The sequence below is a fragment of the Filicampus tigris genome, chromosome 2 (assembly GCF_054856515.1).
Source record: "Filicampus tigris isolate MCC_2025a chromosome 2, RoL_Ftig_1.0, whole genome shotgun sequence".
Taxonomy (NCBI): Eukaryota; Metazoa; Chordata; class Actinopteri; order Syngnathiformes; family Syngnathidae; genus Filicampus; species Filicampus tigris.
In genome coordinates this window covers 21988082-22014861 of record NC_141218.1, presented here as the reverse complement: position 1 = coordinate 22014861, position 26780 = coordinate 21988082, and the positions used below count along the sequence as shown (strand labels likewise).

Here is a 26780-nt window from a genome sequence, read left to right as displayed (position 1 = left end):
TTTTCTCTGGCATCAGCAAATTTTGTACTTTCACTGTGCGCCGTGGAAGTATCAACCTGTTATCACTACAGGGATGGCGTTTATGTTAGGAAAGGTGTTTTTCCACATCCTGTTGTTGTATCCAAGTGTCATACAAACAAACACGTACAAGGTGGCTCGATTGCAACCTCAGCTGCAGAAAACGTATTTGGGATAAGAACAAAATTTCACCCTTATTTAAAGTGTTCATGAGCTGTAAAAAGTCACTCCTCTGCTTCTCCCAGCAGAGGAATGAAAGTAAGCCTGATTTGATTCATTTTGCTTTTGATGTGGCGATTAGCAGATATCAGCATTGCAGTCACAAGAAAATGCTTTTGCACAAGCTTGCATCATTTATGTGTAACATAATTTGACTAATAATCTGTTTTTGTACATAAACAAATGCCCTCTATTGCTGTTATTACTTGTCTTTCTGTATGCAACACACACATTTTTTTACTACATTTGATTTTAGTTTGACAGAAATGGCACTGAGTAATTGGAAGTACCATTTTCTCTTTCTTTCACAAAACCTGTGACAAAAGATAATATTGGCTTAAATGAAGCTTTTGCCAGCAATGTAATGAACTGCATTTGCGGCATACAAGCACCTGCTCTTGAGTTAAAGATCAGAATGTACAATACAACCACAACATGACCCCCAAGCAACTCTGACAGTCATGCCCGTCCGTAGGCTAATAAACATAATCACACGTTTATTTGGGTTACCTAGCTCTCCTGAACTCCCCACCCTCTTATCTGCTGTTGTTCAAGTTAACAGTTAACTCACTTCAAACTCACACTAACCTCTTTCTTGAAAATACCCTCACAATAAAATCCCAAAAAGTAAACAAGCTTCTCAGATTAACTGAAGACTGTAAATTGCCATAGGTGTAAATAATAATAATACATAATACAAATTGAATATGACACTTTACACTCTTTACATACTGTGGTATTTTCCAGCATTATTATCATGAATATCAAAACATTACCGGTACAAAGAAAAGTTCTGCCACAAACAGATGAAGGAACAGATAATTGCAGTACAAAAAGGCCAACAATTACTTTGAGTTTCTGGGGAAAAAAATATTCTTTACTAAAGTAGGTAACTCCTCTGAGCACTCACAAACATGTACCTCCTCCCTCCACACACACAGAACGGCTGCACTACACTCAGCTGTAATGCCAATGAATGTACTGGGCCCTCTTAAGCAATGAAAGCCTCATTCACATGAGAAGCTCCATTAACCTGTGAATCAGCTGCTTCTCAAACGCATGTAAACATCACAAGCTAAACAGGGCTTCAGCAAGTCCACCGCCATGTTACACTCCCACACAGGTCATTTCTGTTCAGGCTTAATTTCACATAGCTATTAGGGTTAAACAAGGCTGCGATTGAATAAATGTGCTCATAAAAAAAGTTTAAACTGATATGGCATACGCCGTTTTATCAACATCATTTGAGAGAGGTTCCATAATGTAAAATTTCCTTTGAGCTAGTATCGATGAAGACACATCCTCGATTACTCCCACACTTCTCTGAAGAGTGCCAGATTTAACACAGCGTGCATGTGCGTGTGTGTCAGTGACAGTGGTGGGAGGAAGGAAGTCACACGCCATCTCATCATCCATGAGCTCCTGTCCCCTGGGTTGCCCATTACATAACGGAGCCTAACACAGAACACTGACCACCCTCGGGGAGGCTCGCTGCACGTAACTGTCGTCACACAGCACTACCTGCTGCTCCCCGCTGAACCTGCATGCACGGAAACAGTACTTTCAATAGAATTATGTGGCGCCCCAACATATTCATAACAGAGTTAAATCGGGATAATGAACCTTATCTAACCCCGAAGGTTCACCCTTCAACAGGACAATGACCCAAAGCGCATAGCTCAAAAAACAAAGTAGTGGCTTCAGAACAACTCTGTGACCATTCTGGACTGGCCCAGCCAGAGCCCTGACCTAAACCCGATTGTGCATCTCTGGAAAGACCTGAAAATGGCTGTCCACGACCGTTCACCATCCAACCAGACAGAACTAGAGAGGATCTGCAAGCAAAAATGTCAGGGGACCCCCAAATCCAGGTGTGAAAAACTTGCATCATTCACAAGAAGACTTGTGACTGTACTAGCTCAAAAGGGTGCTTCTACTCAATACAGACCACAGGGTCTAAATACTTATGACCATTTCAGTTTTTCTTTTTTAATAAATTTGCAAACATTTCTACGTCTGATTTTTTCTGTCAAGATGGGGTGCTGAGTATACATGATCTAATGGGAATAATGCGAAATAAATAACAATAAAGTATAATGAGAAATAAAATGAACTTTATTGATTTTGGCAAATGGTACATTCCGTACCTATATATATATATATATATATGTAATAAGCTTTAGAAAAACAAAATCTTATCGCACAGGAATCAACAAAAAAATAAAATAATGCCCTTACGATATATAGTACACAACTCAGGAAATTCAGGAGAAAAACATGCCTTCAGGTTAGTGGCTCATGCCTTTTCTCTACTTTTGTTTTATTTCCAGTTTCACTTGTCACAATCTGTAATACATATATGTACTATATAATAATATAATAATAATCATATATAATGATATATGATAATAATAAAATAAAATAATACTGTGTATTTAAGAAAAGATCAGATTATTTGAAAAAACATTACATATATTTAGAGCTCCGACTCGCACCCATAATCTCACTTCACCATTCATGTTAACGTCAGCAAAGGACATTCCAATCGATTCGCATCTTTTTCAGAAAAAAACACGTCATAGATCAACAAATGAAAAATTCAATTTTTATCAAAATGTTAAACTGTAAATGGAGTGCACTTACACAGTGCTCCATCTTCATCATACTTTTCCAAAGCCATATTCACTTATCTCATTCAATCATACTGGAGTGTGTTGTACTAGCCTTGTACTAGCTAGCGCTAAGATAGTTGGTCTTTCAGGTCCAATGTCCACTTTGGCAGGCTCCCTTTCGTTTGTTGCTAGGATGACGTGAGAGACTAACAGTGAGGTGTTGATACATTTCCTGGCTGGCAAAAATTGTGGCAATTTATTGACTGACTGCTCAACAGTTTAATTTAATGCTCATTAGTCAGCCAAATATTTCCTTATACACGCAACTACTTCTGGGTGCTCGCTGACTGTAGCACGTACATAGCTTCCATGCATGTGCACTACAGATAGAGTCAAGTGGGCACCATCCAAATATTCCTCTCTGATGCCAATATGCTATGACTCATTCTGACTCGAATGCGAAAATTCTTCGGTGTTCGTTTTCAACGGCCAATTCACAACCACCGATTCATGCACAGCCATTCATTTTGTGAATGTGCAAATAATGATACAATATTTAAATGCTTTATGATGGTGAACGTTCCACTCTTGGAATGGATATTTAATTTGTATTGGGAAATGAATCACAAATCCCAACAAAAGTGAATAATGTATGAACTGTAATTGTACATCCAGTGTAAACTGCAAAAAAAAAAAAAAAAAAAGATGAATCCTGCTTTCTTTGGTCTTTCAATCCAGACCAGAAGCAGACAGTGCTTCGCATAGTAGCATGACTTCAACAACAGGCAGTGGTTTTCTGAGAACCACATGAGAGGCAGAAAGGTGCTAATCTTGTCAAAACACTATGATCGCTATGATTATAGAGGCACTCTCTCAATCACAGCTGTGATAATACGAGACCCCTTTATCCCTTCGAGGGTTCCTTACTTATCGCCCACTCTCTGGTTGACAGACGCAAACCCACACAAAAACAATCAGTGTGTGGGGGTCGCGCACCGAAGCGGAGGTCCGTTAGTTCCACCCTGCTATTATGCGCACAACAAAGTGTAAAGGCGGTGAGAGCAGTTGTAGTATGCTGAGTTACGCTCAATGGAAGGCCTGCTGGGAGCCTTCTAGCAGGTGAGCAGCCGGCGGGAGAACACACATGGCCAAATACACGCTGCTGGACGCATGAGCGCCATCAGTCAGTTGTTAAACAGGCGAGAAACAAAAAGTGCGCGTTCACCCATACAAACAAGACAAACACACACACACATGCGATGTGTGATAATAAGACAGTCGTGCTCTCCAGGGATCACGCCAGCGGCCACAGAGAGGGAGGAGGGAGGAAGCAGCTGGCAGCAGAAAATGCTTCCCCTAACTACGCAGTAATTTCCTGCCGGAGCCACACCTGAACTAATGCTCGCTCACTTGTGTACCGTGTGATTGTGCGCACGGGGGAGGAGAGGATTTTAGCACCCGTGCATGTAGGGCTGATCGATGAATTGATTTGCAGTAATTCTCTTTTTTATTTTAAGAATTGATAACAATTATTATCAATTTGTTTAAAAGAATCATAGTTGTGCTCATAAGTTTAGATACATAGTGTTGGAGTATGTAAACTTAAGAGCATAACTGTATCCTCATGGCAAATTAACATCCATGGTACCAATGGCAGGAATACAATAGGTACCTGGCACCACTGCAAATTATATCATACTCAGGTAAATATTTAACAAAAATGTTTTTATGTGTACAACAATAAATACAGAAAAGTGCAGTACTATTCCTACAATTATAAAAAAAAAAAAAAAAAGTTGACGTACTATTCAGATCTGCAAGAAAATGTCATGGTTTCTTAGGCCCATGCAAAACTTTGTGGAAACTGTTTTGTTCTTATGTTTTGGTGATAACAAACACGCACGACCATAACCTCATCTGAAATGATTTGCACCTACCAGACTCGATAAAATATCTCAGCCAGCTCTGAGCACTGCATTTTATTTTATGTACCTTTCTCACACGGTGGGCTGTGTCTGAATATTTGCAGTGATGAACATTATTTAAACCTGTTTTATTGAAAAGGCTAAAGCTCACACTGAATCACGCTTGGTTAAGGCTATAAAGTTTATGCTGTGGATAAACGCTTCTCTTCAGAGTAAAAAAAAAAAAAGTTCAGGCTCACACAGGCAAAAGACATAGAGTACATGCACTATATATAGTGATGGAATGTTCCTCTGAAACCACTCATTTTAGAGCTCAAAACAGCAGCCTGACAATGCCCAGGACAGACGGCTCCTGATTTTAATCACACAGCTTAGATGGCCAACTAACTTCAGGGCAGATCAGAAGATGGGAAAATACAGAATCTTTTTCTTCAGACAAGCAGTATCATGACAGTACATACAGACTAAAATAACCAGGTGGTTATGAATCAATGTCTGTTCTCCTATACGGATAATGTGGGGACATAAGCTTGTCAATGCCCTCTGAATATTCATTCTTAAAGTTTCGGGAAGATGCTTTTTTGTTCCAGGATGTCTTAGCCCCAGTGCCCGAATGCATGCTTTGGATCCGTTCTGTGTGGAAGGACTTTAGAGCCTTGACGTCAACCTCAACACATTTGGAAACATCAGTGACCTCTGACTTTGTATGGAGAGAAAAATGCCCTTCGGCACAATGTAATTACATTCTTGAAGGGTTGACTACAATTACGCTTGCTTCAATATGCAAGCGTAACAACCTGAATCAGTAGGCCTATATGACTTAAAGGAGACAAAATTATGCACTTTTTCATCATTTAAATCAGTCCCCAAGTGTCTTAATAACATGTATGTGGCACATGCAACGTTCCTAATGGCGAGCCCTGCTTAGTTAGAATGACAGCCAGTGGGCTTTGGGTTGCCAACTGTCCCTTGAAAAACGGTATTGTCCCATATTTAGAAAAATAAGTACGCGTCCCGTATTGAGTTTTAAAGGGACGCACTTTGTCCCGTAATATCGTGAGAGTCAAAAATAGTCTGTAAAATGTCAATGGAATTAATGAACAACAGTTCCCTTTATATGACAACTTACAGTAACGGTCCTAGGCCATTCCTTGCTCTGTTACCAATGAGGTGACAGCCCATTCGTGCGTATCAGGATACAGAAACTGCTTATCTTATTGGTCGAAGTAATGCTGCTTGCCAAAGTAGATAGCGGAAGTCAACAAAGCAGCATGACAAATTTGTTGTCCACCAGGCAACGCCAGAGATAGATACATGGTATGTAAAGAATGTTGTTTTTTTTAACCCTCTGTTCAAGGTTAATATGGGAATGTGCAATGAATGTCAGCGGGGTGGAATAAACAAGTACAATTGATTGACAAGTATAGATGGATAAAAGTAATATATTGATGAATGCACATTTATTACAAGTTCAAACATCATCGTTACTGTAGAGGCAGTCGATATACTACACTTTAAATGTAGTAAAAAAAAACAGTAAAACATTGTTTACATTATTTTTCTTTTTTATGAAGGGTAAGTGGACAAATGTGCGAATCAAATGTTCTGCTGAACTGATTAAAGGTGATCTTATTTTGAGCCTCAACTATGACATGTTTTGCTCAGCGTTTTACTTTGCAGTAGTTTGCCTTTGGCAGCACATAGTAAAAATTCTGATTGGATGACAATACAACCTTCTAAATGATAGATTAATAGATATATTATATACAGTATATGAATCAATTGGAAATATCAATACTTTATGTTGAGGATCGATACATAAATTTGAGCACTCTGGGTCGGAATATCGATATTTTGGTATCAATAGGCCTGAAGGCAGTCAGGTCGGCCGTCCCTGTCGATGAGGGCAAACACAAACAACACCAGCCGCCCCGTCAACAACTTCAACATGCCATCAAGAAAGTACGGCTTATCTGTGAAGCCCCGAAAACCCAATGTAGCTCAGGTAATCCCCCCCCCCCCCCCCCCCAACTACCCCTGAAACACATTGAACTAAGCTGAACATCATAATAACAACGTTATCATCAGAAGCAAACGTAGGTAACACTGTTAGCTCATGCTAATCTGTGCCAACGCTAGAGCTCTACTTACATTTTGGATTTGACATGCTAGTGCTTTGGCTAATCACTGTCACACTATTTGTTCTTGGTTGTTTATTTTACACCTGCTGCCGGGTGGGCACGCACTAGAGGCACACAACTATTTGTAATATAAACATTAAAGCGCAAATTACACATAATGTGTCAACTTTAAAGTCTCCATAAGCTATTGTAGCACCCATTTTTACACAGTATAATAAGTGGCACTTTTTTAAAAACACCTTATCGAGCCGCTGTGGAAGAAATGAGTGAAGAAACTGAGTTTGGCATAGGAGGAAGAGAGCTATTAAGTAAAGAAGGTCAAAGTTTGTTTTCCCAAAGCGATTGTGTCAAAATGACCTTGAGCAAGAAGCTATACTGCTAATTGCTCCTGATGAACTGGTTGGCACCATGTGAGGCAGCTTTCATCATCAGCCTAGTAATGTGTGTGTGTGTGTGTGTGGTGGAGTGCTATTCACTCCATTGTAGTGCAAAGTGGTGTGTCACACGCTTCTTAAACCGTATAGGCTACAACCATCCTTATCTGAAACATGACAGAGGAAGATGAGATAGAATTAGCTTTTTCGAAGGGGGCACCCATCATTTTCTGCTACTCCACAGCAGCCAAGAGCACCACTGGCCCCCTGTTGACCCCCACCCTCTCAGCAGCATGTCAAGGCTGTACTATGTCACACACGCAGGCAAATACTGTACATCCACCTGTATCACACATTCAGCCTGCAACAATCTCTCATACTGTAAGTCAGCAGAGAACATATTAGAAGAGCACAGAAGTGCGGGTGCATGGGAGTTTTCATTCACACCAGCTAAAAGCAACATTGCCATCAAAATCAAGTCAACAGAAGAAAAATAGACCAAAATATATGATATATATATATAACCTAAGTCTGAAAATGTTGTCACAGGAGATGTCAGCAAGCATTATCGGTTCATTATGGCTGTGTGTGTTTTTTTTCTTTGTGTTGTTGTGACACTCATTTCAAAAGAAGATGCCACCTCAAGCTGTGGGTGTTAAGAGAAGTCAACTTAAGCAGCACCAGAAGAATCATGTCACCAGATGCGTTGTCACTTAATTATCCAAAGCTAATTTAGAGTGCTTAGTGTTATGCTACTAACTGTTGTTAACTTACCTCTAAACACGTATGGCCATTGTTAAAATATTTGTAATTGTAAATAATAATTAATAACTAAAAAGTATAGCTGTTGGAAGGGCAAAATTGGAATACATTATTTATATTCTCATTAGTTCTTAAAGGGAAAACTCAACCCAAACATATATTTTTTCAAGAATATGTTCCCAACAGGCCCATTAGTTGAAACAGGGCATTCTGTTTAGCATTGCGTTTGTGGATGATGAGTTAAGCAGCAAAATCCACCCCTTTTTAGCCATCCCTGGGGACGTCCACTTTGTCACCCCAAATTACATCACAACTGCTCAGGGCTCAGGTAATGACCAATCACAGCTCAGCTTTAGAAAACAGGTCCGCCGTGATTGGTGGTTACCTGAGCCCTGAGCAGTTGGGATGTCATTTTCAGTCGACAGAAGTGACAAAATGGCCGCCCCCATAGATAGCTAAAAACGGGCGGATTAACGCTGATTCCACAAACGCAATATTTATCAGAATGTTTCAACTAGTGGGCTTGCATAGAACTTATTCTTGAAAAAAACATGTTTGGGTTGACTTCCCTCTTTAAGGGCAATAATATTTATAATGTACAGTAAATGAACAGCTATGAAGTGGGGATCTTACTTCATTTTAAGATCTCTGTTTTTTTCCCTAGAAGTACAGCACTCTACATCACATCATCTCTACATCTGATGGCATTTGACAGAAACATATTTTCTGTCAGTTAGATGTACCTTTTGAATTAATAATAACAACAACAAAAACAAATTAGTTACTTATAAATGTGTGACCTAACCGGAACATCTTGATTACCTCAATATTAAACCACAGGGGTCATCAACATGGTGACCCAAGGCCAGCAAATACCCTCTGAGCGCACTCTGCCTCTCTGAATACACCACTCACATAGTTGTGTTGGACGTCAAAGTGAAATTAGGAACGTATCCCTCGCTGCATGACCCCTGTGTGACCCTTTAAGGCCCATTTCTAAAATGGAAGCTGTCGTGAAGAAATGAACAGTTTATAGCGAGGGACGTTTCTTTCAGGACTAGTAGAAATTGGCATATTTTTTTCACTGAAATACAAAATAATTGTGTCTGACTAATTTGCCAAGAGACTATTGCTGTTTTCAAGGAATTCAACATATAAGAGGGCAAGGGGCACTACCAGATGAAATATGATGAAACTACGACTTGTACGACTTGTGATTTGTAACGAATACCGTGAAAAATTAAAGTAACTGGAAGCTGAATGGTCGGCCCCCACACATTTTCACCACACCAAATCTGTACCACTTGGCAAAAGGTTTGGACACCCCTGACATAGATGAACGTCATTACTTATCAATAATAACAACATCAAATGAAAGGTAATTTGAGCAAATGTGTTATTTCAGAAGTGTGCATCAAACTGATAGCCGCAGTAATCAGTACCAAAGAAATAGCTTCCAAATTTAAACGAAATGGCGACCCCGTCAAAAGTACAACAAATCCAAGCTGATATCAACACGTGTAATACAGGAAGATGCACAAAAGCCACATTGACAGAAACCTCATTGGCAGAACTGCTGTTATTATCATATAAATCATTCTGAGGGGCTTTTTTTGTGATTGTGCTATGACATGGGGATTAAAGGAAAAGCTCTGGATGACCCCGGCTGCAATTCTGCAATGGAATGCTTACAAATGCATGTTGACACTTGGCTGCAGTAGCAACAGAGATACACACGCTTCAGTACAAGAAACAAACAGAGCAAAGCTTGATGAGTTTTGTCTGGGGCCAAAAGTGGGATGTCAGGTTGAGCCCTGTGGACATAAGGAAAGCTCAAAACACAGCTCAAAGGAGGTCATAAAATAAAATGATAAGAAACAAATTGAAGTACGGTGGTAAACTTGCCCGGCCTAGAACAGTGAACAGCATTTTTTTTTCCAGTGCGGCAATTAATTGATGAATGCCATCTGAATGATGACGCCTGCTATTTCCTCCTAGGACATCGATTCACACCTCCTCAGTTCATGGTGCAAGGAACTGATCAATCCCCTTTCCTTTCTCGCTGTGCTAAATATAACCCCCTTCCCTTTTATCTTTAGCCAGGAAATGACTCTGGCATTCAATAACTGGTGGCAAATTAAACAGACTTTAGTGAAGGACATCTCCAGAAATGATTGATCGATTATGTATTAATTTGCTAATGCCCGTGATTGATCCACAGGGAGGGATGAAAGACAATACAGGGGAATAAGGGAGTGGAGAGGGTTGGGTTTTCAATTGAGGAGATTAATGTAAATAGCCTGAGCTATAGCTATCATGATTTCCACATTGACATGACAGTGAGCGGATGTAACAGATAAACTTGCGCTCTGGAATAGTAAAGACAAATGAGAGCGAGATTCAAATGCCTGCTTGTCTGCAATATTTTAAGCCAGACATCTACAGAACTCTTGCCACACACACACGCATGCACAGGCAAGGGCCTGCTTTATCCCACGCTATCGATCCACACCCCACTCTTCATTAGAAAGAAGGATGCAAAGGCAACAGGAACAGTGGGGCGTTGTGTGCATGTGTGTGCACAAGTTGTATGTGTGTGCACATGCATGATCAAAGACTCCGTGTGTGGTTACACCCTCCGCGTGTGTGCGTGTGTGTGTGTGTGTGTGTGTGTGTGTGAGAGCATCTTGCATCTCCGTGTCGCCGTGCAGGGTGTGTTCAGGTGTCAGCAGCATCTGAGAGCAGATCAGTGTTACTCCACTGCAGTGTGTCCTCGCTGGGTGTTCCTATGGAAACTCTCTTCTTCTTCTGTGTATTATTAGACATTGGAGTGTCATATGCTCCGAGTAGGAAGACACAGCCTTTGCAAAATCCTCATTAGAAATCTCATCTCGACTCGAGCACACACAGGGTGAGAGAAAATCTTCTCAATGTTGCCCATTGTTGTTGGTATTACAGTAAGTATTCTCTAGTCAGGAATCATATTTGCATTGTTCAATCTTTCCTTATAACAGCATTTCCTGATGTGGTAAACGACTACGGTACATGTCCTGTATGAACGTGCAAGAGTGTTAACAAAAAACATGTGTAACAACACAAGCAATATAATGCCCCCCAAAAATATTTTCCTCCAAATTTCTATTAAACAAAAACTAAACTATAAAGTACAGGTATATGAACAAAATACAGTACAGTATAACAAAGATGGTCCAAATACTGTTGAAAAAAATACTGTAACACCAATGCAGTACAGTACTTAACTACAGTAAACTATACTGTATTTTAGTGTTGATTTTTCTCAGACTTGGGAAAAAATGAGTCTATTTTGAGTTGTTGTACATACAGACGAAAATGTAAATGAATGAATTTAAAATCTTCCACAATTTCAGTAAAACGCATGCCAAAGAAGTAACTTACATGTCGCCGTTTTGGATCCGATGATGGCGGAGCGGTCAGAGTTTTTCCATAGTACGAGCGGGAGCTGATTGAGTTCTACTGCGTGCTTCCCTATGGGTTCCGGATACAGTACCGGAACTTCCGTTAGAAGTAATCGATCGTTAATGTAATATAGTGGAAGAAAATTTGATGCATATGTTTTTTTCCGAGTGCGGGAATTTCCGTTTGATCCGATGATGGCGGAGCGGTCAAAGTTTTTCCGTAGTATAGAGCGTGGACTGCTTGAGTTTGCGCTCACTGCGGGCTTCGCTATTGGTTCCGTGTTCCGGATACTGCAACTTCCGTTGTCAGGAATCGATTGTTAATATAATGCAGGAGAAGAAAATTTCATGCATAGGTTTTTTTTCCGGGTGAGGGAATTTCCGTTTGACGGAGGTCCGTAGGTGGGAATACTTACTGTACTGTTGTTGTTGTTTTTATGATTTGTTTTCAAGTGGTGTTTGGTCACAAGAGGTGTTTCTAATATTATGAACTTCTCATGGAGCTGACACAAGGTAAGCAAAAGATTATCTTTTACAGTATAAGCAGCTTTTCACCACAGCAATCTGCAAAATGTGTTTATTCCACCCAAAAAAAGAGTTCCTTGACAAATGTGAATTGAGGCTACGTTCACACAACAGGGCGTGGTGACCGTTTTGGTTGTTATTTTGTTTAATCAATCTTGTTTTGTAGTCGTTCACGTTACAGTGCGTCTGTCATGTGACACGCATGTGTACAAAGCACGGCGTCGTTTGACGCACAAAAAAAGAACATCACATGGCACAATGTTTACGGAAGTAAATTTACTAACTCATGTAGGGGCTCATCTCAGATTGACAGAGGAGCGAGGCGGGAGGATGTAGAAATATTTTGAGGAAATTAAACAACGCTCCTTGATCTCCTCCTTTCATGGAGACGTCCACAAAAGATGACATAGCGTCATTACCGCAAGTAACTAATGAACCATCTGCATGGATGAATGACTACGATCACCACAAACGTCCACTTAAAGTGGAAGTCAACCCAAATTAATTTTTTTCCGGAATATGTTCTATGCAGGCCCACTATGGCATTGTGATGATATTGAAGTTGCTCAGGGCTCAGATAACGATAAACTACAGCTCACTTGTTTTCTGAAATTGAGCCATGACAGCTCGTTATCTGAGCCCTTAGCAACTTCGGTGTCATCTTCAGTCGACAGAAGTGACAAAATGGCCGCCCCCTGAGCTAGCTAAAAACGGGTGGATTTCTCATATTCCACAAACGCAATATTAATCAGAATGCCATGTTTAGACTACTGGGCCTGCATAGAACATATTCTGGAAAAAAATATGTTTGGGTTAACTTCTACTTTAATGTCTCATGTTTAGGGTAGGATTAAATCAAAGTCAAATATTAAAGTAAAACTGTTCCTTGAAACAACTTTGCAGATTTACGGACGACTGTCAGCAGTCTCTCGAGCCGAGCACTCTCCCCGTTCCATGCAGAGTGCATATTTGCCTTTTGCTGATGTATAGATTGTATGTGTCAGGATGAGTGTTCATACTGCAGACGCATCAGACACATACCTGATTTATATCCACATACAAAAGATGCCTGGGTTTGATTTGAAAAAAAAAATCAGAATAGTACTGTTCACATTGCATGAAAAAAAATCATGTCGGTGGGTAAAAAAATCTGAATTGATATGCAGTGTGAACATAGCCTTATTCCCCTCAAATGTAAAGTTTTTTGACTAAACTAGCAAAAAAAGACAGTCCATAACAATAACAAAGAATCACAATGCTTCTTGTTTGCAGGAGTGTACGTGAGATGTCAGTAAATAAAAAACATGTTGCGCTTTCTCTCTTTGAAGAATATTTTCACCTTTGAGTTTCTTTCGAAAAAGGCACCACATCAAAGTTACAGTGGGCTCATTGAAAGCCAACACTCCATCTTTCACCATCATACTGACAAAAGCTTTCTCTGAACTGTTGCAATTTCGGCCTGCAACTGAAGGTGAAATGTGGTCAAATGATATTCAGTGTTTATTCATATTGAAATGCAGCATAGCTTCCTTTATAGTGTTTCTTCAGTAATGTCACATCCCCTTGAAGCGAGATGAATTGCCTTAAGGCCAGGGTCATTTCATGATGTATGTTTGAGTTTATTTCAGGCAAATACAATTTGAAGCAAATATTGTAATGTAAGTGTGAATGAATTAATATTCACTAACGTTATTCATCAGCGTTCCTCAGAAGTGGGCAGTCTCCGTCCCTGGACCGGACCGGTTGGACCCTCTGGCCCGGGGGTGGGGCGGGGTAGGTGGGGGCTGACACATTTTTAAAAATGGCTGGACTAAGAATGGCCGGAAGTGGATTTTAGTCCGGCCCACTAATCAGCCCTCATGCGTGTGACGTGCTCGCGAGGCGGCCAAATTTAATCTCAGCCTACTCAGCGAAAGGCTTCTTTTTAGGCTTCTTTCTATCCCGCGTCGGCGCGAGCAACAACTGCCGCATTGATTCACGTGACCGACACATTATGCATTTGGCGACAGGTCTGCAACACATGCCACGCACACATCAGGAATTGTTGCTGTTCAGATCGGTCCATTATGTCACATGTTGCGATGACATACTGTTTCCCACATGGAGAGGAGAGAGAGGATGCAGCATGCAGCTCGTTGCTGCTGCAAATGCAAACTAGTTTGGCAATAAATGGTTGTAGCAGGCACAATATCCATTGTTGTCGCTGTCTTTTTGAAGCGACGCCCCCCGACTTGGAATGCAACTGTTTCAAAACAACTTGTGTCCGGGGGCATATTAAGATGCGCGCAGCACTCAAGGATGACGCTGACACATCAAGGTGGAGTTCATGCACTTCTTCTGGCGTCTTCCCTACTTCCGGAAATACGCCGTAGCAAACCTGCTGTGTATAGTGGTTTGCTGGTATGCTTTTATTTTGAAGGCCGTGAACGAAGGGAAGTTTGGAAAATAAATAAGTAACTTGAATGAATGCGACTTCTGGCCGTCTGTTGGACCCAAATAATTATACAATACGACAAAACCAACGCCAGGGCTCGCAATGGAAGTTAGTACACGCAGTTAGGTAAGTAGTGAAGTACTAGTGGCGCATTTTGAAGCGTGTCCACAGCGGGTTCGAATAGTAAATTAGCCAGCTAATGATCCTTAAAAAGCCTCTGCCGTTAGCATCTCTCCTGCGGCGGCGTCAATCACGGACACTTTTGTTTTTTTGGGCCGGGGGGCGGAACGGGGCAGGGAGGGGTGATAATTTGTATGAATATGGGCGGCGGGTCGCGGCCGGAAGGAGTACCCAGGTCAAGGGTGGAGGGTCGCGTCTAGACTGGCATAAAAGGGTCAAGTGCCCAGCTCCGGCGTTCCTTAAATTGTGCATATTTTATGTTTTTGTTTTGCCACTTTAAGGAAACTGTCCATGCTGGTTCAACTGATGTAAAGTTAGAAAATATGCACAACAGGTTAATTGTTGAGGACGTCAAAGCAGTAAAGTACAGAATATAAAATCATGAAAGGTGTTAAAAACCTGGGCAATAATACACGGTGCTAACATCTCCATATGTCACACCTTTCTCTCTGGACAAATTGTGTATAATGATGGATGGATGTGTTTGAGCAGTCCATTTGAGACTTTTTTTTCTTTCCGATCCTGCTACAATTCATTGGCTTTGTGTACAATAATGGTTTGGTTATTTATCATTCTGATAAAAGGTCATGCCCTGTGATCGGCTGGCAACCAGTTCGGGGTGTCCCCCACCTACTGCCCGAAGACAGCTGGGATAAGCTCCAGCATGCCCGCGACCCTTGTGAGGAGAAGCGGTATCGATAATGGATGGATGGATAAAAGGTCCTACCAGTTCTTATCTGTAGCTTGAGGTGGTGGTGCGGGCATGATGTGTGAAGTGTTTAGGATCCAACGTACACATAAGAAAACACTAATACTGATTTTAGGGTTTGTGAGCAAGGCTTAGAGTCTCTGTTAAGATCACGCCCATGGAAAAAGAGGGAGGGTATACAGTAGGGGTGTAACAAAAAGAGATTTGAATCAGAAAATCAGCTTGGATTTAAAAGATGTGAGTGCATCGGATCAAACTGAATGAAATCATTCCACTTTAAAATGTACCATCCTCAAATGGTTTCGCACCCCATGAATCGAGATACACGTCGAATCGTCTTTTATTGAAGAGATGCACACCCCGAGTATACAGTATACACCTAGACGGTGTGAGTTGCAGACTGACCTCTGGAGTGGGAGTCTCCCGCTGAGGTGTCCATGGGCGCCTTCTTTACGGCTGAAGAGCGATAGACGATGTGCGTTCTCCCTCCTCCTGCCTGCTCTTCCTCAATCACTCCGTCACCTCTTTCCACAGGCTCGATGAAGTACTCGTCTTGCTTCGTCCTGATCACACCGGCCTAAAGAACAGATCAAATACATTTCACTATACCAGTATACAGAGCCTATTATTAAACTTATGCATACAACGAATGTGAATAAGTCTAAGGCATAAAGATTTTGCATCCCTTGGTACAGTAATACCTTGACTTCAATTTTTCCCAATCAAATGCCAATAATTTGCTGCAGCAATGCCCAAAACACACCACTATTCTTCTTACATATTTTTAATAAAGAGAAATAGCATAATATTGGAAAATATAAAACATAATAAAAGAGAATATAAAGAAATAAATCGGATATTTTAAGTATCATTAAGCCGGAAATCTCACACACAACCACACACATCCCCACACCCCGACACGCCAACCCTATAGTACAATTGTGTGTTGATGTGTACCGTTAAGGTAAGCAGTTTGCCATGTGGTTATCTCCTCCATGCTGCTTGTGAGTGTTTTCATTTTTTATTAGCGAGTTTGACTGTTCAGCCTACTCAATAACAGCTCAAAGCACATCGGCGTCTTTCATTCGAGCGGTGGCATATCTGAAGCCAAACAAATAAAATTCCAAAATCAAGTGACAGCAGGAATTATTTATATAAATGACAACTCCACATTTTATTGCTGACCAACAAAAAAAAAAAAAAAAGATGCATGACCGCCACACATACATACAAATACCTACACACAAACACACGCAAAAGCTCAAAAGTAACCAAATCCTCTCTATTGGATTCCATTATGTGTAACAACCTAATGAGGGGGACAGTGATTGTATTGGAAATAGGCGTAGTTTTCTAGTGTCCAACACTGACTACATTTAGATGCAGTCAATGACCCTTTCAAAACCCAAATATGAGCAATATTTGGGTTTTGAAACCCTGGTTTACTCCTTTTCTAAACCAAATATTTGGTCATACAAACACGTATGACAAAACCTCTATTGAACGGAACATTGTTTGTCTGGCCACGGACACATAAATGAATGCTACTTACTCACCGTAGTGAGAAGTGAAGCCACCCGCGGCCATCTTACATTGCCACTGGCTAAGCGTGCCTAACTTGAATACATTGATTTCTCTGTGGTGTTTTCATGTTATTTTCTTTCTCTGGCGAAAATGCCACAATGTACATATATAGACACATCTATGTGTGTACAGTAAGTCAGTCTATCTGGCATGCAACCAACCGGAAATACACATGCAGAGGTAAAAAAAAAAAAAAAACATGGCAAAACTCAGACGCAGCACAGAGCCTCACTTTTGGAGCGAGGAGGAAACCAACAACTTCATTCCTGTGGTGAGTGACATGATTATAATGTGTTTTATCGTAGAAAGTAAGAAGTGGAAATGATGTCTATTTGCATCGTGATATTATCCATACGCCGCTTGTTTGGATTAGGATATTCCAGTTGATCACAATTACCATGAACATGGAACTAACTCTGTCCGCTGACGCATGTAAACGGGCAATCGCGAATGTTTCAGACACCGGAATTTGACCTGAAGCCGAATACCAACTGCATGTTAAGGTAGTCACGGTCCATGTTGGTACCAGAATCATAAACAACCTTCATGACCACACTAGCATCATTTCCCTGCTATGTTTAAATGCCAAATCTAAGCAGCTAATTGGCTAATCTAACCAAAAAATGGGCACTCACACAGTGCACATTTCCCCTCCTGTGGATGATGTGTGATCATGACTGCGAGTAACAGGGAAGAAGATTTGAGTGGGATAGTGGGTGTGTTGTTGTTGTTGAGTCTCTCGTGTTGTGTAGCAGCTGCTTTCTGTGTCAGTGTGACCGACGTGACAAAAAGGTGAAATTACAGCCTGTTGCAACATTGATTTGCTACACAGATGCACAAAGGGCTGACTGGAGTACTATTATGGACCATAGATTTGATCCTTTTGAAATTACAGTGGTGCCTTGAGATATAAATTTCATTCATTCCGTGACCACGCTCATGACGAAATGAATTGAATCCATTCCAGCCCTTCCCCCAAAAAATAACAGCACAAAAATGTTGTAATTAATTTTGTTGTGTTTTGATGAGCACAAATAGCACTCCATAATATTGTGCTTTACAAAAATATACAATAACATATTTAAGCACAATTTAAAATAAAACAGCTTTTGTCACACTGCATCAGCTGAATGGCTATTGTGCGGCTCTTTCTGGTGTGCCCGACTTGGCCACTGGGAGCAGCGTAAGACAGACTGACTGTTCAGAGAGACATTTCAACTCCTCTCAGCTCATCAGTGCAACACTAACTGTGGTTATACTTAGCAGAGGATAAAAATATATATTACTGTGAATACTGACATATTGTCTGTCAACATCTCCTGCTGCACTGTTTGTGTATATTGTACCGCAACATACAATAGATGCTATTTAGCACTAGCATTAAGATAACGGACTGAAAGGCTAAGAGATGAGGTTGTTTTAGATACATGAGGTAATTCAAACTTTACTCCAACTTAAAGGTTATTCTCTTTGTTTGTTTGGATGGACAGTAAACTTGAACTGGTAGTGGCAATAAACAGCATGAAGCATCGTTTTTTGAAAAATTGCTCAATATTTGCCGAAGTGCTGCTTACCGTGGAGTGAGTTGAGTTTCGTTTACTGCCACCATAAAGTATATAACAGGGGTGGCCAAGTCCGGTCCTTAAGATCGAACTATCCAGCCGGTTATAGGCTTATCCCTACAGCAACTCACCTAATTCAAATCATCAGGCTCATTATCAGGCTTTTGCAAATCTTGCGGATGATCTGATCATTTGAAACAGGTGTGTTGCCATAGGGATAAACCTAAAACAGGCTGGATTGTGGCTCTTGAGGACCGGACTTGACCACTCCTGGTATATAGGTACCCAAGGGCTGGCAGACTAAATCCCAAAAAGTCAAAAAATTGAACAAGAGACCAGAGTCTGAACAAAACAAACAAAAAAAAGACCACTTCAACTGTATTTTTTTCCCCAAGTGATTGTTCTGTTTTCTTTGCCTCTTTTTTGATTCCATATCACAAGTAAATCAGATGATTCGGGTTCTGATGATCATGGAACTAAAACTAAAACTACCAATTATTGTTTGCCAGCTTTACGATTGTAGTTACAATAGTTACTATAGAGTAACCGAGCTTACTTGACAGTTAACAATGCTAAAAATTCTACTTACACTGCTTGTACATTCTTTATTCTTGAAGTGTGATTAAACACCCCATTTACAAAGCAGACTATGCCTGCTGTTTTGACGACCACAAAACACATCTTACCATTGTCCCCATTGACCATTTCAATCACTGACACATTCGAGTCAGAAATAGTCTTTTACTTTCAGGAGGAAGCAGCAGTGAGACCCTGCCGAGGCCAGAGTGACACCTGATGTGTGAAATGGCCATATCAGGAGATGAGACTGTCTATCTCCCATTCTGGACCAGCATTTCCTGTCAGGTAATCCTGTACATCTGTCTTTCCGACACTCACACAAACACCTGAATTGTGCACAGCTGTACACTGACTGGCTAAAACTGTGATGGAGACTGAGGGAAGATGAACACAACTGGAGAATCATACAAGCACAACACTGAAAATTAGTTGGACGATAAACATTGAAATTGTAAGTGAAATTGTAGATTTTGCTTTATCACGTGCGTCTGGCTAAGACAATTGTTAATCATCAAGGCAACGTACTGCGGAAGATGAGAGCCGCGCGGGAGAAGGCACAATGACAACGCTTTGGAGTGGAACTTTTTTTAAGAAAGTGAGCCATAAATAAACAGGAGCAGAAAAACAACATTATTAGGCCTTGTACATTCTGAGTGCTGAAGATATTACATAAGAGGGTGTAATGAAAAGTTTGCATCGAGATTTCACTGAGTTTGCAATGCATTCATTTTTGCATAAAGGACCAGAGAAGTACAGTGGGAAAGTATTCAGACCCCTTGAAATTTTCCACTTTCTGTGTCATTGCAGCTATTTGCCAAAATCTAAAAAGTTCATCTTGACTGAAAAAATCTGAAATGTAGACATTTTTGCTAATTTATTAAAAAAAGAAAAACTGAAATAAATGGTCATAAGTATTCAGCCCCAGTATTGCGTAGAAGCACGCTTTTGCGCTAGTACAGTCACGAGTCTTCTTGGGAATGATGCAATTTTTTCACACCTGGATTTGAGGGTCCCCTGCCATTCTTCCTTGCAGATCCTCTCCATTTCTGTCAGGTTGGATGGTGAATGGTGGTGGACAGCCATTTTCAGGTCTCTCCAGAGATGCTCAATCAGGTTTAGGTCAGGGCTCTGGCTGGGCCAGTCAAGAATGGTCACAGAGTTGTTTTGAAGCCACTCCTTTGTTATTTTAGCTGTGTGCTTTTGTCCTGTTGAAAGGTGAAACTTTGGCCCAGTCTGAGATCCTGAGTTGACTGAAGTAAACTTTATGATGTGTTTGTCTCCATCAGTCAAGTGTCAAAATGTGTGAGTGATGTGGAGTAAGTTATTCGGTTGATAAAAGTAGGCTCACTAATAGTTGAAATTAATGACTATATGAGGGTGAATTCAAGTCACCCCAAAAATATTTCAGTTGTACAATAATTGTTATGTATTACTCCCTTCATGAAATCCGACTCAATTCTTGTTTAAGAAGGCTCACTTTCACTTAACACTGTTTTTTTTTTCCATTCTGTCTTTCTCTTTAAAAGCCTGAGGCTCTGGTGGCAAAATCATATCAACTAGCCATTGACCTGTCATCTCACTCGCTCCCTCCCTCGCACTCATTTCATCCCTGCATCTCCCCAAAGCCGTGATGCGGCATTCCGATCGGAGCTGATGAATCTTAGATGGTGCACGCGTCGCCAACCCAGAATACCAAGCAGTGCAGAGAGAAGCGTTGTGTCTAAGAAAAAAAAAAGATGACATGTGGGACAGTGATGTCGTTGGATCGATCCGAACCAGCACAGTGGTGGGGGCGGGTTGGGGGTTTCACAGGGAGGGGACTATGTGAGTGGACATGTGCTTTGAAAGCTGAAGTCAACACAGCATCAAAGCGTCGGCACACAAATCCACAATGAACATCTTCTCCTGGTGCTACTCCAGGGAATTACATGGCGGATTGTCCGAATGTGAGCTCCAGCAGAGCTCAGCATGTACTGCATGTACCAATACAAGCTGGTTTACAGAAAGAGCCACTTGAGTGTAGTGGCAACAAAAAGCTGGAACATTAAGTATAAGTGGATGTCAAAGGCTAGCTCCGCCGCACACAAAGAGAAGGCACTTTGTGATGATGAATGGAAATGTTAACTTGTTTGTTAAATAAGCACATTATTTATGAGGGTAACTAAAAAGCTGCACCTACAAAAAGACTAATTGTTATAAATCTGCATAATTGTTTCAATAATTGCAAAAGCTTAAAGAAGAAGACAGCCCAAACGTATTTCTTTTTAGAATATGTTCTATGCATGCCCACTAGTCTAAACATGGCATTCTGATTAATATTGCGTTTGTGGAGTATGAGAAATCCACACGTTTTTAGCTAGCTCAGGGGGCGGCCATTTTGTCACTTTGGTCGACTGAAGTTGACTAAATGGCCGCCACCTGAGATGGCTTAAAGTGGGTGCATTTTGCTGCTTAACTTATATTCCACAAATGCAATATTAATCAGAATGCCGTGTTGAAACTAGTGGGCCTGCATGGAACACATTCTGGGAAAAAATATGTTTGAGTTGACTTCAACTTTAAAGGGATCAAAATTCCGGGATGGTCCATTTTAAACTAACAAGTGCTATCTATTTATTTATTCATATCAGGAAAATTAAATTAGGTTGCATTTTCAATTTTAACAATTTGATTTGGAGAAATCAGTAAATAACTAACAACTTTAAAACCGCCCACTGAAAATGAGCAAGATTATTTGCTACGGTATTCTATGAACTTGATATTCTCTAACACCTTTGACACTTTGGGCCAATTTGTGGATGAATTGCAGCAGTATTACTGCGGCATGTAGGGTACTTCTTGTTGAACACAGAACATTGAAAATGGTATATATATTCAATACCAATGACAGTCATGTTCCAGTTACTAATCGTTTGCAGTCACTGTAAATAATTATTACATTGCAGGAATTGGCCTAGGTATCGCCGTTATATAAAGTCCTACTGGCAGGCTGTTTGATCTATTGCAGCTCACATTTCAGTGACACATTTATTATCTTAAAGATTAAAGAGAAAAACTTTCTTTAAAGTTAACGTGTAACCTGCACCACATGCTCACATCTGGCTCACACCCAAAGAAACCACCTCCTCAAAGCACACAACTCATAATGTGTACAATGTTATTATAACTGCCCTCATGGCCAATGAGATGAGGACATAAACCGCAAACCTCCCTTGGAGACGACCTGCAGTCTCCAAGTCTGGACTTTACTATAGCGAGGGTCCAGCTACCACCTGCATTGTGAATATAGAGTACAGTACACTGACTTGAAATGATGAAACTTGAACCATGTGGAACTGTCCTGGGTGGTCACAGCGAGCGGATGTTGTGATGATGATAAAAGTTACACCATGTTGGGCTCCTTCAGTCAGTACACCTTTTGTGTGTGAGTGTGGGGGTGTGCGGGGGTGTGCGGGTGTGTGTGTGTGCGTGGGTGCATGTGTCTCCTACATGCACTAATCCTCCATTTCACTCACCCTTTCAGTCATAAGAGATTCAATCCCTTACAGAAATAAGGCTGCTGTGAAAAATCAGAAGCAATTCAAAGAGGCAGATTAAGGACAGACGTCACTGAAAATAACAGCCTTTGTTTCATACAATAACCTATACTATATGCTATACTCAGACATTTACATTTTGTGCTGACACAAAATTGATTTTTAGAAAAACTTCCATTATCCTTCTCAAATAGTGGGGTGGACCCCCCTGAGGCACGTGTTTCTTTCGACAGCAAAACTAGCTAAGACTAAATCAGCAGCGCTATTGCTGGATGCAAGGGGTTAAACGACTATAACGGTTTCTTTTTTGGTAGTCAACCACAATGTGATGAAAGTTGGCTCAAAGTCGTTTCATCGATGACGGTCACCTCAATCACGACTCACTGATATTTTTTCCAGCCCGGTACAGCAACCCTCAACGATTTTGCACCACGGAAACAGTTTGACGTTGACATATTTCAATGGATCAACCTAGAAAAAAATAATATTAATAAATATTATGCTGAATGTAGTTGTTGTAATTATTAGAGCAGTACACATGATTTTCTCTGGAATGAGCAAGTCATCAAGCTCCTGGTGTCATTTTTGGTAAAAATAAATAATAATAATAATAATTAAAAAAAACGGGACGATATTTATGACCTGGTATGAATACTGTAAAACTAGGAAAAGCCAAAGCTGGCGATATTAACCACAACTCATCCAGCACAAGCTTATTTTTATAACCTCGGACCTGTAAATATGCATGAAGTCTATGTCACCATGTTGGCCGATATTTCGCTGCTCCACAGAGTGTTATATTTAGGTGACAGCAGCAGACAGGTGAGTCCAAAGTCCCGTGAAAATTGGGGAATTGGAAGCTGAAATGCCAAAGCATGTCTTCCATCTTTAAAGGTCAATGCCGAGTAGTAAAGTTGACACAATGACTAATCGATTAATTGGTTTAACACCTCCTGGATGCACCCCATTTTTCCTTCATTGCTTCAAGACATGATTGATCAAATTAATTCCACAAAATCAACCGTATTCTAAAGATTTGATCAGAATCAATTATTGTGTCCGATCTTAAGGCCTAGATAGACCAATCCGACGTTGGCCAACTGTGACCGACGCTTACCCACTGTGCCATCACGCTGGAAAAATACACCGCAATGACAGACGGCGACGCTGACCATTAAAGTACCTTCTGCGCATGCGTGAGATGTAATACCCTTCCATACCATCGGTGGCGGTAATCACTATTCCTCATGGTTAGAAAAGCCAACCAGAAAGCTATTGGCCGGGGGCGGATTATAAAAACGTAAACAATGCATTCAGCAGTATTTTTTGCTCACGATGAACTCCCACGTGAAGTAAACCCTCAGGTTCTTGACACAGTATTGTGAAATAAGGTATGTGACTGCTCCAGTAGCACTGATGAAAAATTGTGCCCCCCTCTACCATTTAAGTTGTCCATTCTTGCTTTAAATAGTACAGTAACTACACTAACAGCATCACTGTCATTGCCATGGCGACCCTGGATAAATTATATTAGTGGCCTATAAGATTGTTGAACTCACAAATATCTGTACTGAGACGAAACATGAAAATAATCAGAATCAAAACATATCTAGTTCTTCTAACTGCCAGTTTATATCAATCATAGTGGCTTAAAAGTAAATTAAAATTTACAGCTTGGGAGCAAAAATAAAACGATTGTTCCTCACTGCGACTTGGAGACAGATTGATTATGTAACACTAAATAATGGAACCACATCATGTCCTGAAGAGCAAGCAAAGTGATTATAATTAGAAATAAGCTGTAAATGTGTGAAAAGAGAATATTTTTCATCATTTTTACACACATTGTCTGTCGCTCATACCTAAGCACACTAATATGTAAAGTTATGGTATGTGTGTGTGATGTGTGTGTTTACGGGTTGGGGGTGGAAGCCAGATGCCAGTATGATTTAAGCCATAGAGGACTTAGTGACCCAACCCTGTCATCTTGCTCCACTCATTACACAGAGTGGTCTCTAAAATGGTCACACACACAGTTAGAAAACTCGCACACACGCTCACACACTCACACGCAACCCATTCCCAGTCACTCCTCCGTCTCCGCTTTCTCCACCTCATTTGCAAATTGTTCGTCTAATGACCTAAATTTTTGATCACAGTCCGAGAGAGAGTGAGAGCGAGTGAGCGGGAGTGAGGATCATTTAAGGTTTGGACAGCATGGTCCCTCGGCCATTCACACTAACTATCGGTGAACCCCTTGAAGAGTGATTATGTTTCGATGGCAGGGGGTGAGTGAGACATGAACATGAACACAGGGCCAGCGATCCACTTGAAGGCCACGCTTATCTCCTAGAACATCTTAAAGAGACCCCACTTCACCGCGCCACGGTCAGATTTCCATCACTAGATTCCAAAACGCACACAATACCGCTATTGCAACATCTCCTAAACTCTCCCCCTTCAGGCGACGAAGGATATTCTTCTTTTGCTACTGGATGTTGCATACATTCAGAAGTGACTTCCTTCTTCAGTCATAAGCCAGACCTGTTGAGCCCAAACCGCTGGAGTAATTTTGGTTCAGGGAAAAAGTGTGTTGACCCAGGCAGCTAACAGCTGACAGCCTGGCAGACACACAAAACACACACACACACACACACACATACTTTGTCGCCTCCTTTGCAATACTCATTGTCACTCATCGGGACAGAATACTTTTTGCCTTCTTTCTGTCTGTGGAAGTTTGAAAGAAAGCTGTGTGAATACGTGCACCAAGTGAAGGAAGTGGTGGCTTTGGAAGGGATCGATAAGCATCATCATGCCTCAATCCGAGGAAAGAATAGAGGATGACCGGGAGGCAGAACCGAGTCGTTTCAACCAATTGAGAGCTAAAGTAGCAAATAAAGATAATTTACTCCGTCGTCAGATCACTGCCAGCATTGATGAATCCTCTTCCATTCTAATTGCTCTTATTACCTCATCGCCTCACATATTCTCTTGCAGGCAAACAGCAAGGAGTGACAAGCAAGTAGGAAATGGTACAGGCAGTTATGACTACTGGAACGCAGCGTCCAGTAGTCACATAAACTAGTATTCTTCATGGAATAAAAATGTCAGCGTAGAATCTCAGTCATGGTAATTCAAAGAGCTGGGCTTGACTCTGCGGTTCTTGAGGACATTTCACATTTCTTAGATCGAAAATGTTTAAAGTGACGAAAATTTTGGATTCGATATTTGCGGATTATTAACAAAACAGCTTTTTGTAGCCTTAAGTATGGCAGAACTGCGTGGTTCACAAATTCCAAAGACGCAAAAACCCAATAATTCCTCAATCCCGTTGAGAACCAGTTAGGACATATTTAAAAAATACACACAATCTGGTCGCTGCACGCATATCGACTTTGTTTCTTTGGCGTTTTACTCAGTGCAGGTAGGATTCTAAGAAAGTGTCTGCACCTTGTACAGAGGCTGCCAAGTTTTGAGGTGATAAATCATAAAGTTGATGCAGATGTACGCTCGGATGGAATTCAGTCGGGCACTGAGGCAAATAGCATTCCAGTCAGGTACTGGCTTGTGAATGCTTGATGATATTGGGTTAACATTTAAGCCTACCTGACAGAAAAAAAAAAAAAGGCTGTGAACAGTACCTGGGACGGGGCAAAATGGTGCACTTGACTGACACATGGACAAATGGAAGGCTGTATGGATGGAAGGATAGGCGGATGGATGGATGGATGGGCGCATAGATAGATAGATAGATAGATAGATAGATAGATAGATAGATAGATAGATAGATAGATAGATAGATAGATAGATAGATAGATAGATAGATAGATAGATAGATAGATAGATAGATAGATAGATAGATAGATAGATAGATAGATGGATGGATGGATAGATAGATGGATAGATGGATGGATAGATCTGTGTGAATACAGATCTGTCCATTGTCGTATGGTATTCAATAGAGTTCAATTTTGGGGGGGGGCCTTGTTGTTTACTGTAGTTGCTGCCCCTGGGTATTTCCTTTCCGGCGGGTGGGCGGACGGATGGACGGATGCATAGATAGATAGAACCAGCCAAGTATCCATCATCCTACAAGCTCCGCCCAGACATCGATTAGTGTGTGTGTGTGTGTGTGTGTGCGCGTGTACGTTATTTTATTGGGTTGAGATTTGCTTCGTGC

At 40.9% G+C, this 26780-nt stretch overlaps 1 protein-coding gene across 2 annotated transcripts in view; it reads right to left on the bottom strand.

Annotated features, from left to right (window-relative positions):
* Window positions 1-26780, bottom strand: part of LOC147151784 (A disintegrin and metalloproteinase with thrombospondin motifs 2-like) — a 137194-nt gene that overhangs the window by 66271 nt on the left and 44143 nt on the right. For both annotated transcript variants that reach the window (XM_086017867.1, XM_086017868.1), the window contains exon 3: window positions 15742-15913. In XM_086017867.1, the coding sequence (XP_085873993.1) occupies window positions 15742-15913 (172 nt within the window). The remainder of the gene's footprint in view (window positions 1-15741; window positions 15914-26780) is intronic.